General features: G+C 40.0%; 1 protein-coding gene across 3 annotated transcripts; it reads right to left on the bottom strand.

The window, feature by feature from the left end:
- Positions 1-563: 563 nt before the first annotated feature.
- Positions 564-8,846, bottom strand: LOC135638141 (ABC transporter C family member 3-like). 3 transcript variants are annotated; one of them, XM_065151108.1, is made up of 14 exons: positions 6,320-8,846; positions 6,031-6,117; positions 5,315-5,962; positions 5,073-5,237; positions 3,811-4,105; positions 3,492-3,706; positions 3,078-3,174; positions 2,869-2,987; positions 2,683-2,746; positions 2,281-2,520; positions 2,105-2,192; positions 1,500-1,553; positions 1,023-1,070; positions 564-930 (listed from the first exon to the last, which is right to left on the bottom strand). In XM_065151108.1, the coding sequence occupies exons 1-12, from the start codon at positions 8,708-8,710 to the stop codon at positions 1,529-1,531; spliced, it is 4,434 nt and encodes a 1,477-aa protein (XP_065007180.1). In that variant the 5' UTR covers positions 8,711-8,846; the 3' UTR covers positions 564-930; positions 1,023-1,070; positions 1,500-1,528. The 3 variants fall into 3 exon arrangements, with proteins under 3 accessions (XP_065007180.1, XP_065007178.1, XP_065007179.1); XM_065151106.1 differs by having other exon boundaries at positions 2,869-3,174; positions 6,320-8,841; XM_065151107.1 differs by lacking the exon at positions 1,023-1,070 and having other exon boundaries at positions 2,869-3,174; positions 6,320-8,841.
- Between the last annotated feature and the right edge of the window lie 2,736 nt (positions 8,847-11,582).

Below are 11,582 nucleotides of genomic sequence, written 5' to 3'. Positions count from 1 at the left end.
ATCTAGCATAATTAAGAACCAATCTATAGAAAGGCAAATATAAGAAGTAAGAAGAAAACCCATCGAATCTTGAGGAAGGTGGGAAAGCTATCCTCACTCGACCTACTGAATTCAAGTAGCAACTAGCAAGCAAGCAACTATGGCAAACCATGCAACTATTGCGATTGCCAAACCCACTTCAACGGAGAAGCCCGTCGCCATTCCCAGGGCACACACAACAAGAGATGAAGCAAGCCCAAACCCAGGGAAGTGACGAGGGCCGATCTGTAGTGCAAGAATTTGTCGTTCGTTGCTCTCCTATTAGAGTTTTGGCGAGGTTCACAATGGTGATAGAGCCATAAAATAGATAGGAGAAGCAAGAGACAGAGGTGACATGAAGCAGAGAAGCCGAGCAACTCCATGTCCTTAACGTCTCATGATCTCTCTGAGACTCAAGAGGGAGGAAGAGGAGGTCTTCCTCTTGGATGAAAGGAGCAGTCCACGCAAAGATGGAAAATGAATGTTCTGTTGCATTCATGCAGAAGAACAACATGAAAATGAATCTGCTAAAAAAAGTAGTAAGATGCAGGAAACGTAATCCATTAAACATAGCATGGCAGAAACACGATAGCTCATTGGGAATTTGAAACAGTAGTTTACGTCAAGTACGTACCGTCGTCTCAACATGCGATTGTCATCGATTTTCTTCATGTCTTGAGCAAATGAGAAATGGAAGGAGAAGGTCCGACCAAAAGAACCAGAAGTCTCAATCAAACTATATATATATATACACACACATTACATTAGATGAGATGGATGCAACATCCTATAACTTAACTAGAGCATTGTTCTTGTTCCAAGAAGTATATTGAAGCAGTAGTTCAATATAGGAAAGATCACAAACAGCATCACAGAGTTACTTGTTTTAATCTGGGACTTGAAATTGGGAACCTAAGAAGGCAGCCAAGAAATGCATAACCATGTCAAGATATGTGTGCCAAAACAACTATATAGAGAAGATTGACTACTGCATAAGATTATACCTGCTTTGACTACTGCTTATAGAAAACTCACAGAAGCATTTTCTTTACCTGCAGAAGAACAATCAGAGGTGTAAATCAATAATCAGTTGGACCTATTAGGTATATTCAGTACCTTGTAGCAGAGTAACATGTGGCATCAACTGAGTTGCATACGTTGAAGGATTTCTTTAGTGATATCAAACAGAAGTCTACGGATGGTTAAGATAGATTGCAAGTCATGTTTTAACAAAAATATTCAAGCATTGATTCATTATAGTTCAGTTGAGCATGTGTTGGTTGCACAGTAAATAATATGTGCCACTGACCTATGCACAATATGCACTGGAAAATTAAACCATTTGCTTATGTTATTCATTTTGTTCAATTGAATGTACAAGTCATTTGCTTATTGAATAATAAAAGATGACTGGATTGTACATATCCTACATGTGTTTTTTTCAGCTCTGATTCAAAAACCAAGTGGAGAAAGAGAAGCACCTCAATTTTCCTCCACAAGGAAGCTGGTTTCATTGTCGAGATGCATCATAGAATCTGCAAGTTATCAGCACCAAGAGAAAATACTATTCACTGAATTTGCTACAATTGTATAAAACCATACACGGTCACTACCATATACAACAAAGCTTTTCAAATACATTCCTTCTGATATTTATCAATTATATTTACATTCCTCCCAAACATGAGAAATGAATTTCTTTGCACCAAAGCCATTACACTTAGCAGGCACTCTAACAGTATCAGATGTGATAATGTAAATAGATATGAAAAATAGCTTTAGTTCAGGTATAGGATGGTTACATCAAAAAAGTGGTAAAAAGACTGCATAAACTGGGTGCGTGCAATCCATGTTTAACTAGAGTTAGCATAACAACAATGGACAGACTATGATGACAAGGGCATTAGCGCAATTAAATTCCTTTAAGATAGTATGTATATGACCTGATACTCAGGAAAAGCAAATACATAAATCACCAGTTTCAGATATGGTATGTATGCACAAAGTAATATCAACCTTCATGGAATTCAGGATCAATAAGTCACCCATCTTGATGAAAAAAAACTAATAGAAATCTAAATTAGACCTTGTAGTGTATTCAGAGACGAGCTTCGCAAACAAGGATGACTTGTTTTCTAACAATTTTGTCGGACTGTCAATTTCAACAATCACTCCTGCTCAACGCAAAGTTCAGATCAGAAAGGGTAACTGATGAGTGAGCAAAATAAGAGAAAAGCCTTTCATCATTTTGTAGGCACTAACCATTATCAAGTAATATGACAATATCACTGTCAATTACAGAAGTTATCCGATGAGCTATCGTTATAACTGTTGATTCCGAGAACTGCTGCCTTAGGGTTTTCTGAATTATGATATCAGTAGTAGTATCTACTGAGGCAGTTGCTTCATCCAGAACCAGTATCTTGCTTTTTCTCAAGATTACCCTGCCTAAACAGACAAGCTGGCGCTGGCCTACACTCCAATTCTCACCGTTTTCAGTTACTGCAACTCAAATTGGTCAGTATAAATAATAAATCAATTGATCATAGAAAAACACAGTGGCAAAGAACCTTTCATTTTATCGGCATTTTCTTAAGTTAAAACTAATTGGGAGGAAATTTTATATTAAGATTATAAATATCGCCACAATTTAAAATCTGATACCTTCAGAGTCGAGCTTCAATTCCTTATTTCTAATCTCTTCTCCAAGTTGACAGCAATCCAGTGCCTAAAAGAGAAAAACATTGAAATAGAAAAGACACATTATGATTTCAAATAAACTAGGAAACAACACTAAAGGGATATGATAAATTAATGCAAGTCAAATAATATGTAAGTAAACTGAAGCACCTCCCATATCTGCTCATCTGTATATTCTTCAAGTGGGTCTAGGTTGCTACGCACAGTTCCCTCAAACATAATTGGATCTTGCGGGATAATGCTTAATCTGGATCTCAGGTCATGCAGCCCTATTGTTGAAATGTCAATGCCATCGATGAAAATATGACCAACAGTAGGATCAATAATACGAAATATTGTCTGTATAAGGGTGGACTTGCCACTTCCAGTTCTTCCAACAATTCCAATCTTTTTACCTCCAGGAAGAGTGCAAGTGAGACCCCTTAAAATAAAAGGCATGTCGAGGCCATAACGAACCTGTTCCAAGTTAATTAGTATTAGAAAGAAAAATATGATGGGATTTGCAGCAACTTTTAAGATGTCAATAGAGAAACATTCAGTGTGAAAACCATGATGAGCTTGAAGTAGCACTTTCATGCTGAGGGAGTTGAGTTGTTCTCAAGCAGGAACTTTTGGTAACACACATCCAAGAGGCTTTATATATTTAAACCTTTATTTAGTGATGTAATCACACTTATCATCTTGGAAAGTGATAGATAATGAAAACTAAAACTTAAAAGATACAATATAAGCTGGAAAACAAACAAGGAATATCGTAGGAAGGATGTAATTACCTGCAAGCTAAGAAGGTCTATTTCCCCCTTTGATGGCCAGATATGATCAGGTCTGTTTTCATCTATGACAAGAGGTGGTTCACTAGGAATGTTTGTATACTGTAGTATTCTCTCCACAGAAATAATTCCATTTTCAAGCTGGCACAGATTCCGGATGACCCATGTTTGTATCATATTCAGACTAAGCCCATATGTCACTGCAAGGCCAGCAATACCTAGGGAAGAAGACAAAGAAACAGAAAAACAATCGCTAACATGACTTCCATATTTCCAGGAAATTCCAGGAAACACAAATAATGGAACTATATAAAGCAAGTACCAGGATCGATTACACCTTCTGGCATGCTGATCAGAAATATCAGAGAGAAGGCAAATGTAAGGGATGACAACATATCGAGACGAAAACAAAGCCATTGCATAGCACCTGTACTATGGAATTGAAGTCGAGAGAGATCATTTGTCAGATTATAGTTAGTGTTCACAAACTCTTTTTCCTGACCAAAGCTTCTAACTGAAATTGATCCCGACATTGATTCTGCAAAATGTTGGATTACAGGAGCTCTGCAAACCCCAATCAACCTTGATAGTTCTCGTGCAGTAGATATGTAGTATTGCTGAGGGACCAGGATTATAAGAGAACTTTAGAATTTATAGATCATGAAAATAGGAAAAGTCTGAATGTAGAGTAATGGCATAATTATAGTCATGCAAGATGACAAATTCATAGAAGGTGTACATATACTAATGACTAAACAGTCAATTATGCTGTTCAATTTATCAGTCTCACCTAAAAAAAAGACTGTTATATATTACAAAACACTACAGAATTATGGCATAAGGCAATGTGATCAAAGGAGAAATCACAATCCAAATTCTGCCATTATATAATGACATGTTTTAAAAATAATTACCCCTCCTTATTCTGCATTTAATGTCTCCTTGTTCTCTTGCCTGCTGATACTTCAGAAACTGGAATGGTAGATCAAACTAATAGCTTAAATTAGGAACATAGTTTCAAAAGAAAAAATTGACAGTATTCACTTTGTTGATCCAACAGCTTTATCAGCAATTTAAGCATTATATTAAAAACATATAAAAATGATAGAAAATAACAAAAATATGGAAAATATAATATGCATTTATCTGATTTAGCTAGAATTTATCTAAAATTGGTGAGAAAAAAATAATGTTTACAAAAATGGGATTGTAACATTTTCATAAAGATAGTCAGATTTTAGAAGTTGCCCAATCTCAATATTGGAGAAGTATGTCGGACCATGGTTGACAAGATCACTTGCTACAACATCAGATGACTCTGGCTGCAGTACTTCCAAGTTTTAAAGAATGTCTTGCTCCCATAATTCACTGTGTTAATAGAAGAGCATTTGCTTTACTAAGACATCAGAAAAATAATATCTAAATTCATCCTTATGCAGGATTTTTTAGAAATGAAACTGTTTGCTTCATAATTTTCATTTTAAGAAGTGAATGAATACAACATCTAGTGCTGATGATACAAGTTTTTCTAACATTATTCACTTCTGTACTTGAAGTAGAGTTAAAAACTTGTAAAACAGATACCTGATACCAAATACAAGTCGCAACCACAGGAATAAAGATGACCAAAACTGGCCATGCAACCTGTGACATGACTGAAATAATCCCCAGAAGATGTATAATTGAGAATGCAAATAATTCAATTTGGAGAGAAATGCCTGTATCTACTCCACCTTGATCAGCTGACACCTGCCCCATTAAACATATTTTAGAGACATAAGCCTCAAAAGAATATTCTCAATGATTAAAAGAAATATAATACTTACTCTATTCAAAATACGCCCAGTAGGGGTGGAATCAAAGAATGACATGGGTGCACGAAAAATGCACATGTGCATCTTATTAAATAGCATTGTTGCAGTCTTATATCCAGCAATTACGAGAAGTAGGGTTCTTATGAGGATACAAGCAGAGCTCCCAACAACCAATGCTACATATACAGATATAAGCATTGTGCCACTTACAGGAGGTTCTAAGTCATCTGACAGAGGAGACTCCAAAGCCATCCAATAATTGCTACATATCTGAAGGACTTGAAAAAGAATTTGGGAAAATAATATTAACGGAACAAGTGCCCCTTTATATGCCATTGTAATATACCTCCAATAAATCAGAAACCCCACTCTGCCTGTCTCCCTCTCTTCTTCTTGAACAAGTTGACCCCTCGGCCTAACTTCATCTGATGGACCATTTTCTGTATCCTTCAATTCTGCTTGTTGAGGAACAGGTACACTAGATTTTGAGGCAGAAGGACCACCTTGAATAGAGTCACTTGAAGTGTTGGAAGTATGTTTTATCATGTTATGTGCAGCCAAAGCTTCCATATGAGAACCAACCAGTTCCCTGAACTCTGTTCCTGAGTTAATTATCTCATTGTACTTTCCTGCTTGTACAATCCTTCCATCTCTTATGACCTGTACAAGAGAATAATTCTGTCTGGAATACATATGTGAGATAAAGATGAAAAGGCAGCATTACTCACCAGGATAAGGTCAGCTGAAGGTAAAAACTCCACCTGGTGTGTGACATAGACCACTGTCTTTGAAGATAAAAATCCAAGCAAACATTCCTGTAGTAGTGATGTCGTTATTATTTTTAAAGATCAAATATCTTCTTACAAATCAACATGATATTGACAAAAGAAAGTTTCGTTAATATATTAACAACCATCAAGGTGTACGTATATGAAATTCTTCATATTTTGTAAATATTCAACAAAAACACTTGATATTATAACCATATGGAAAAATAGCTACAGTTTAAGCTATTACCTTAAAGAGATGAGATCCTGTGTGGGCATCAACAGCACTGAATGGATCATCAAACATATAAACGTCAGCATCATGGTATATGGCACGGGCAATTTGTACCCGTTGCTTTTGTCCTCCGCTAAGATTTATGCCTCTTTCTCCTATAACTGTCTGGTCACCATTAGGCATGATATCCAAATCCTTCTTCAAAGAACAAGCTTCTAGGACACTGTCATATTTGTCTATGTCCATTTCCTTTCCGAAAATTATATTGTCTCGAATGCTACCACTTTGAATCCACGGTGACTGGGAGACAAAAGCTGTTGTACCACATAACTTGACAGTTCCAGAAATTTTTGAGACTTCACCAAGAATGCAAGACAGCAAGCTTGATTTACCGGAACCAACAGTTCCACAAACAGCGACCCTCATTCCTTTCAACACTTGGAAATTTAGATCTTTCAGAGTAGGAGTTTTAGAGGAGGTATCCCACACGAAATTACCATTGCTAACTTTGATAGCTACCTCTGAGCTACCTCGTGGGAGCTTCTCTACAACATTTGGTTGCAAATCCTCAAGGCAGAGGAATGATGATATTCTATCAAGAGAAACTTTGGTCTGAACTAACATTGTGATTGTATTTGGAATAGCAAAAATGGGATTTTGCAATGTCCTAAAAGTTGCAAGTGCTGTTAGAATCTTTCCTGTTCCCAATGGTATCCTCAAAAGTATGCAAGCTCCAAAGGCAACTACTGCAACAAAAATTGATGAACAGGAGAAGATAAAAATTGCAGCAGCTGATACATAAGCAATCTTCCACAACCAACTTATCTCAGTTTTCCTCAGTTCCATTATTTTGGATAAGAACTTCATTTCCCAAGCTTGAAGCTTGAGAATTCTCATATTCCTCAAGATCTCTGTTGTAGCCTTCATTCTACGATCTTTAGACTCCATAATCTTTCCTATGTAATTCTGTTCTAGCTTGGCTATGGGAACATTTATCAACATTACAATAAAGGTGGCCGCTATGCCGATTAGTGAAGCAAGCCCCATTTGAGGATATAAGATTAACAAGGCCAGAATAACATGCACTGGGACCGATAACAGATGAAGCATGTGGTAGCTGAAAGAACTAACCCTTGGAGCATCAATAGTCATGTAATTTATGATTTCCCCACTGGTTCGACATTGTCTTGAGCGACTAGAGAGAGTAAGACCCTTTTGGTAGATCATGGAAACAAGGGAGGCCCTGAGTCTGATAAAAACCTGTTGAAATATGAAACTCTCATACCTACTACAAAAACCCTCAACAAGATTTGACAGAATGAACGCCAGAACCAGAAGGTACCCTTGATTTTCAAATTGTCGATCACCACTGAGGTATCGAACAAGGTAACCAATGAGATAGGGGCCAACAAATGAAGCCACAGTGGACAAGAGTGCACTAGAAGTTGCCAACAAAAGGTGTCCCCAGACAGAGAAGATTAATGCCTTTGCCAACATAAATGAGGTAATCATACTATTGGCATTAGCGCTAGTATAAGATTCAAGTTTACTTTTGAATATTGGGAAGACGGTATGAACATTATCATCACTAGCTAATTGTGGAATATCTTTGAGGTCTAAAGTCTTTCTGTGACCAACAGAAAGCAAAGGACTGACCCAGGAGAAGGAAAGGGTACTCAGTATGCCAGCATTTTCGAATTGTGAGATGGCAGCATAGCCAGCCCCACTCACAGTGGAAGATCCATTGATATTACGACCATTCAAGAGAGGTTCCTCATGATTAGTTTTCTCTTCCAGAATCCTCTTACCATAGAATCCGGCATAGTTAAAGGTCAATCCAGCTAGAATTGAACAGAAGTCAAACACCAACTGATGGGTCTTCTGAAATTTATGCTTCTTGAAGTAAAGAATGTCCACAACAAGGCCAGAACAGGATAACAGCAAGAAAAGACCCCACCAAACCCTAAGGAATGTTGGAAACCTATCCTCACTTGAACTGCTGAATTCAAGATGCAAATAAGCAATCATGGCAAACCATGCAGCTGTTCTGATAGCCAAACCAACTTCGATAGCGAGAAGTCGGTCATCATGCTGATACCAGAAGTAGCTCAAAATGCACGTTGGGAGATGAAACAAACCCAAGCTCAGGGAAGTGAAAAGGACTAATCTGTAATACAAGAATTTGCTTTTCGCAACTCCCCTGTGGAAGTCTTTGCCAGAATCACAACACCGGTGGAGCCAAAGAGCAGACAGCACAAGCAAAAAGCAAAGGTGACAAGCAGCAGAGATTCCATAGAGTAGCAATACAGGTTCTAAGAATAACCCGAGAACCCCGCGCACATTAATTAAGGCAGTGAGTGAGACGCTGGCAGACATACCATGGCTTTCTTCCAGGAGCAAGTCCATGTCCTCAGTTGCTCATAAACCTCTTAGGCATCAGAAGGGCATCCCGATTCTTGCTTTAGAATCTTGGAGACCTTCCCTTAAAGAGCAAGATGGTGGTGGGTGGGTGGGAGGGAGTGTTTTCTGAGGCAGAGAGGATCAGAGTAGAAACGAAGGTCCAAATTTGACTGGGTACCAGAACTGACGTATTCCGACATGGAAGAAGTGATGCAGGAAGCTTCATGGACAACCTGAAACAACTATAGAGAAACCACAACAACGAGTTTAATCCTTCTGAGACAAGCTTTGCTGCACATTTTATATTACAGTGGATTGGGTGGCAGAGTCGACATGATTCCGACTTGGATGAAGTAATCCCGCAAACCTCATTGCAGACGTAAAATATCAATAAAGAAACGACCACAATGTATTTATTATGATGTTTCTGTCTTGTTCACCGTTGCCCCTCACCGTCGACGGCAGACGTGCCCTTCTTTTCTTGGACTTTTTCCACGCATCTTCTTGATGAGCTCGACTCTAAGTGAATAGTAGTCAATGAAAAATATCATATATGCATTACTACCTTTCCTCTGATAGCCAATGATCATCACTTTACCTCTGCGGTGCACTATTCATTCAGCCAAAAGCAGATATTTCGGAAGTCTGGCTGCAGGAGTAGAAACTGTCGGTGAACCAGCACGGTTCGGTCCACGAGTCGATATCGAAAGTCTTCGATCGGTTGAGCTAGTTTTCGAGGTCGATCGAGCCCTTGCAAGGAGCATCGGCGTCGGAATGTTGATCAGCGTCTCCTGGTTCGGATGCTGGTGAGCGATTGGCCTTCGGGGCACTGGTAGATGACTCCAAGGTTGGAACGCTCGCGACTCGAGGGTGGCTGCTTTCCCGCAAGTATGGCTCTCGTCGGGTGTTTGCCGACTTTGGCCCCTCCGACGAGCAAGTCAGTGGTGGGTTCATTTGTTTATGCCTCTCCGGATCGGATGCTGGTCATGGGGTTTTATACTGTTGTACAATGGTCGATCGTACCCGGATTTAACATGACAGTCAATCCTCAAGAGGTGAGATGGTACCTTTGTGCGGCTGTCATCCCGGATTATGTAGAACGACGCCATGCGATGCCGTCCAGAGCTTACTGGGACAGGACGTATCGAGCAACACCTTGGTACGGTTTCTGGCTCGGCACGTGGGGGTGCTCCTCTTGCTGACTTGGCTGTAGCGTGGCGTGGCATCAATCATGATGTGGCCTAGACCCAAAATATACCTTATCACTTCTCCCCCCCCCCCCCCCCCCCCCCCATCGAGGCGTGTCATGAGGTCCTCGAGGACTAGGTGCGCGCCTGGGTCGAAATGCCATGGTTGTGTTGATTGCTTGTGTGGGGACACTGGATTGGCTCGTCATGAGGTAGTTCGGGAGACGGCATCCCGTGGGCTAGATAGTTGATCTTGGACTCGGGTTCGATGCTAGCGAGTCACAAGTCGGGAACTGATCTGGAGCGACTCAAGCAAAGATTGAACCTGTGGGCCGAGTTACTGATCTTGGGCTCAGATTTGGTGTCCGCGAGTCACGACTCAGGAACCGACCTAGAGTGACTCGGGCAAGGATTGGACCTGTGGGCCGAGTGACTGATCTCGGGCTCAAGTTTGGTGTCGGCGAGTCGCAAGTCGGGAACCGATCTGGATCGACTCGGGTAAGGATTGGACCTGTGGGCCGAGTTACTGATCTCGGGCTCAGGTTTGGTGTCGGCGAGTCGTACGTCGAGAACCGACCTGGAGCGACTCGAGCAAGGATTGGACCTATGGGCCGAGTGATTGATCTCGGGCTCAAGTTTGGTGCCGGTGAGTCAGAAGTCAGGAACCGACTTGGAGCGACTTGGGCAAGGATTGGACCTATGGGCCGAGTTACTGATCTCTGGCTCAAGTTTGGTGCCGGCGAGTCGCAAGTTGGGAACCGATCTGGAGCAACTTGGGTAAGGATTGGACCTATGGGTCGAGTGACTGATCCTAGGCTCAAGTTTGGTGCCGACGAGTAGCAAGTCGGGAATTGACCTAGAGTGACTCGAGCAAGGATTGGACTTGTGGGCCGAGTGACTGATCTCGGGCTTAGGTTTGTGTTGGGCTGACAACCCATGATTCAGCCCATAGTAGGCTTGAACAGCCCACAACCCACCTCCTCTCTTAACCTAACCCTAATTCTTATTAGGGGGTGTATGGTGACTGTGAAAAGAGGCATAAATAAGGCAGTAGGGGTGATCCTTGCATTAGTAAAAAGGAGGAGAAACAAATAGAAATCCAAGGAGAAAGAAAGGAAAGAAAACAAGGATAACGCAGAGAGATTATTCTCAATCTCCAATAGTATTTTCATCTCAGGTTAGATCAAATCTATAGTAGATTCTTACTATAATTACTTAGGAAAAATTAGGGAGGATTTAGAATTTTGAGCATGATTCTTGTATTCTAGTTATTTTCTTGTGATTGTGGCTAAGGGTTTTGGGCAAGAGATTAAGATTTGTATATTCATTATTCTTATAGTGCATTATCTCTAGTTTGCCCCGCAGTTTTTACCCTTCACATTGAAGGGGTTTTCCACGTATATCGTGGTGTTCTATTTGATTGTGGTTCCATTTAATTCCATTGTATGTTATGGCCTGCTAGTATTTGTTCATATACAAAAGTTATTTCTCTTTATATCCCATCAACTAGTATTAGAGTAGGGTTGTAGTGATTTAATTTTGTATTAGAACATGGAGACCAATAGTGTTTCTTGTATGATTAGTTTGAATAGAAACAATTAGATGATATGGAAACCAAGAATGAAAGATCTCTTGTATCATAAAGATTTGTATGGACCTTTGTAGGGGGATAGTATAAAACCTATAACTAT

The sequence above is a fragment of the Musa acuminata genome, chromosome BXJ3-5, assembly GCF_036884655.1.
Source record: "Musa acuminata AAA Group cultivar baxijiao chromosome BXJ3-5, Cavendish_Baxijiao_AAA, whole genome shotgun sequence".
Taxonomy (NCBI): Eukaryota; Viridiplantae; Streptophyta; class Magnoliopsida; order Zingiberales; family Musaceae; genus Musa; species Musa acuminata.
The sequence above is the reverse complement of the archived record's forward strand: the minus strand, read 5'-3'. Positions and strand labels throughout refer to the sequence as shown.

Coding starts and splice junctions, on each gene's coding strand:
- LOC135638141 (XM_065151106.1), bottom strand. CDS start 8,710: ATGGACTTGCTCCTGGAAGAAAGCCATGGTATGTCTGCCAGCGTCTCA. Junction 5,963..6,030: donor CTTCAGCTGACCTTATCCTG/GTGAGTAATGCT, acceptor TCTCTTGTACAG/GTCATAAGAGATGGAAGGAT. Junction 4,106..5,072: donor CGACTTGTATTTGGTATCAG/GTATCTGTTTTA, acceptor CTGGTCCCTCAG/CAATACTACATATCTACTGC.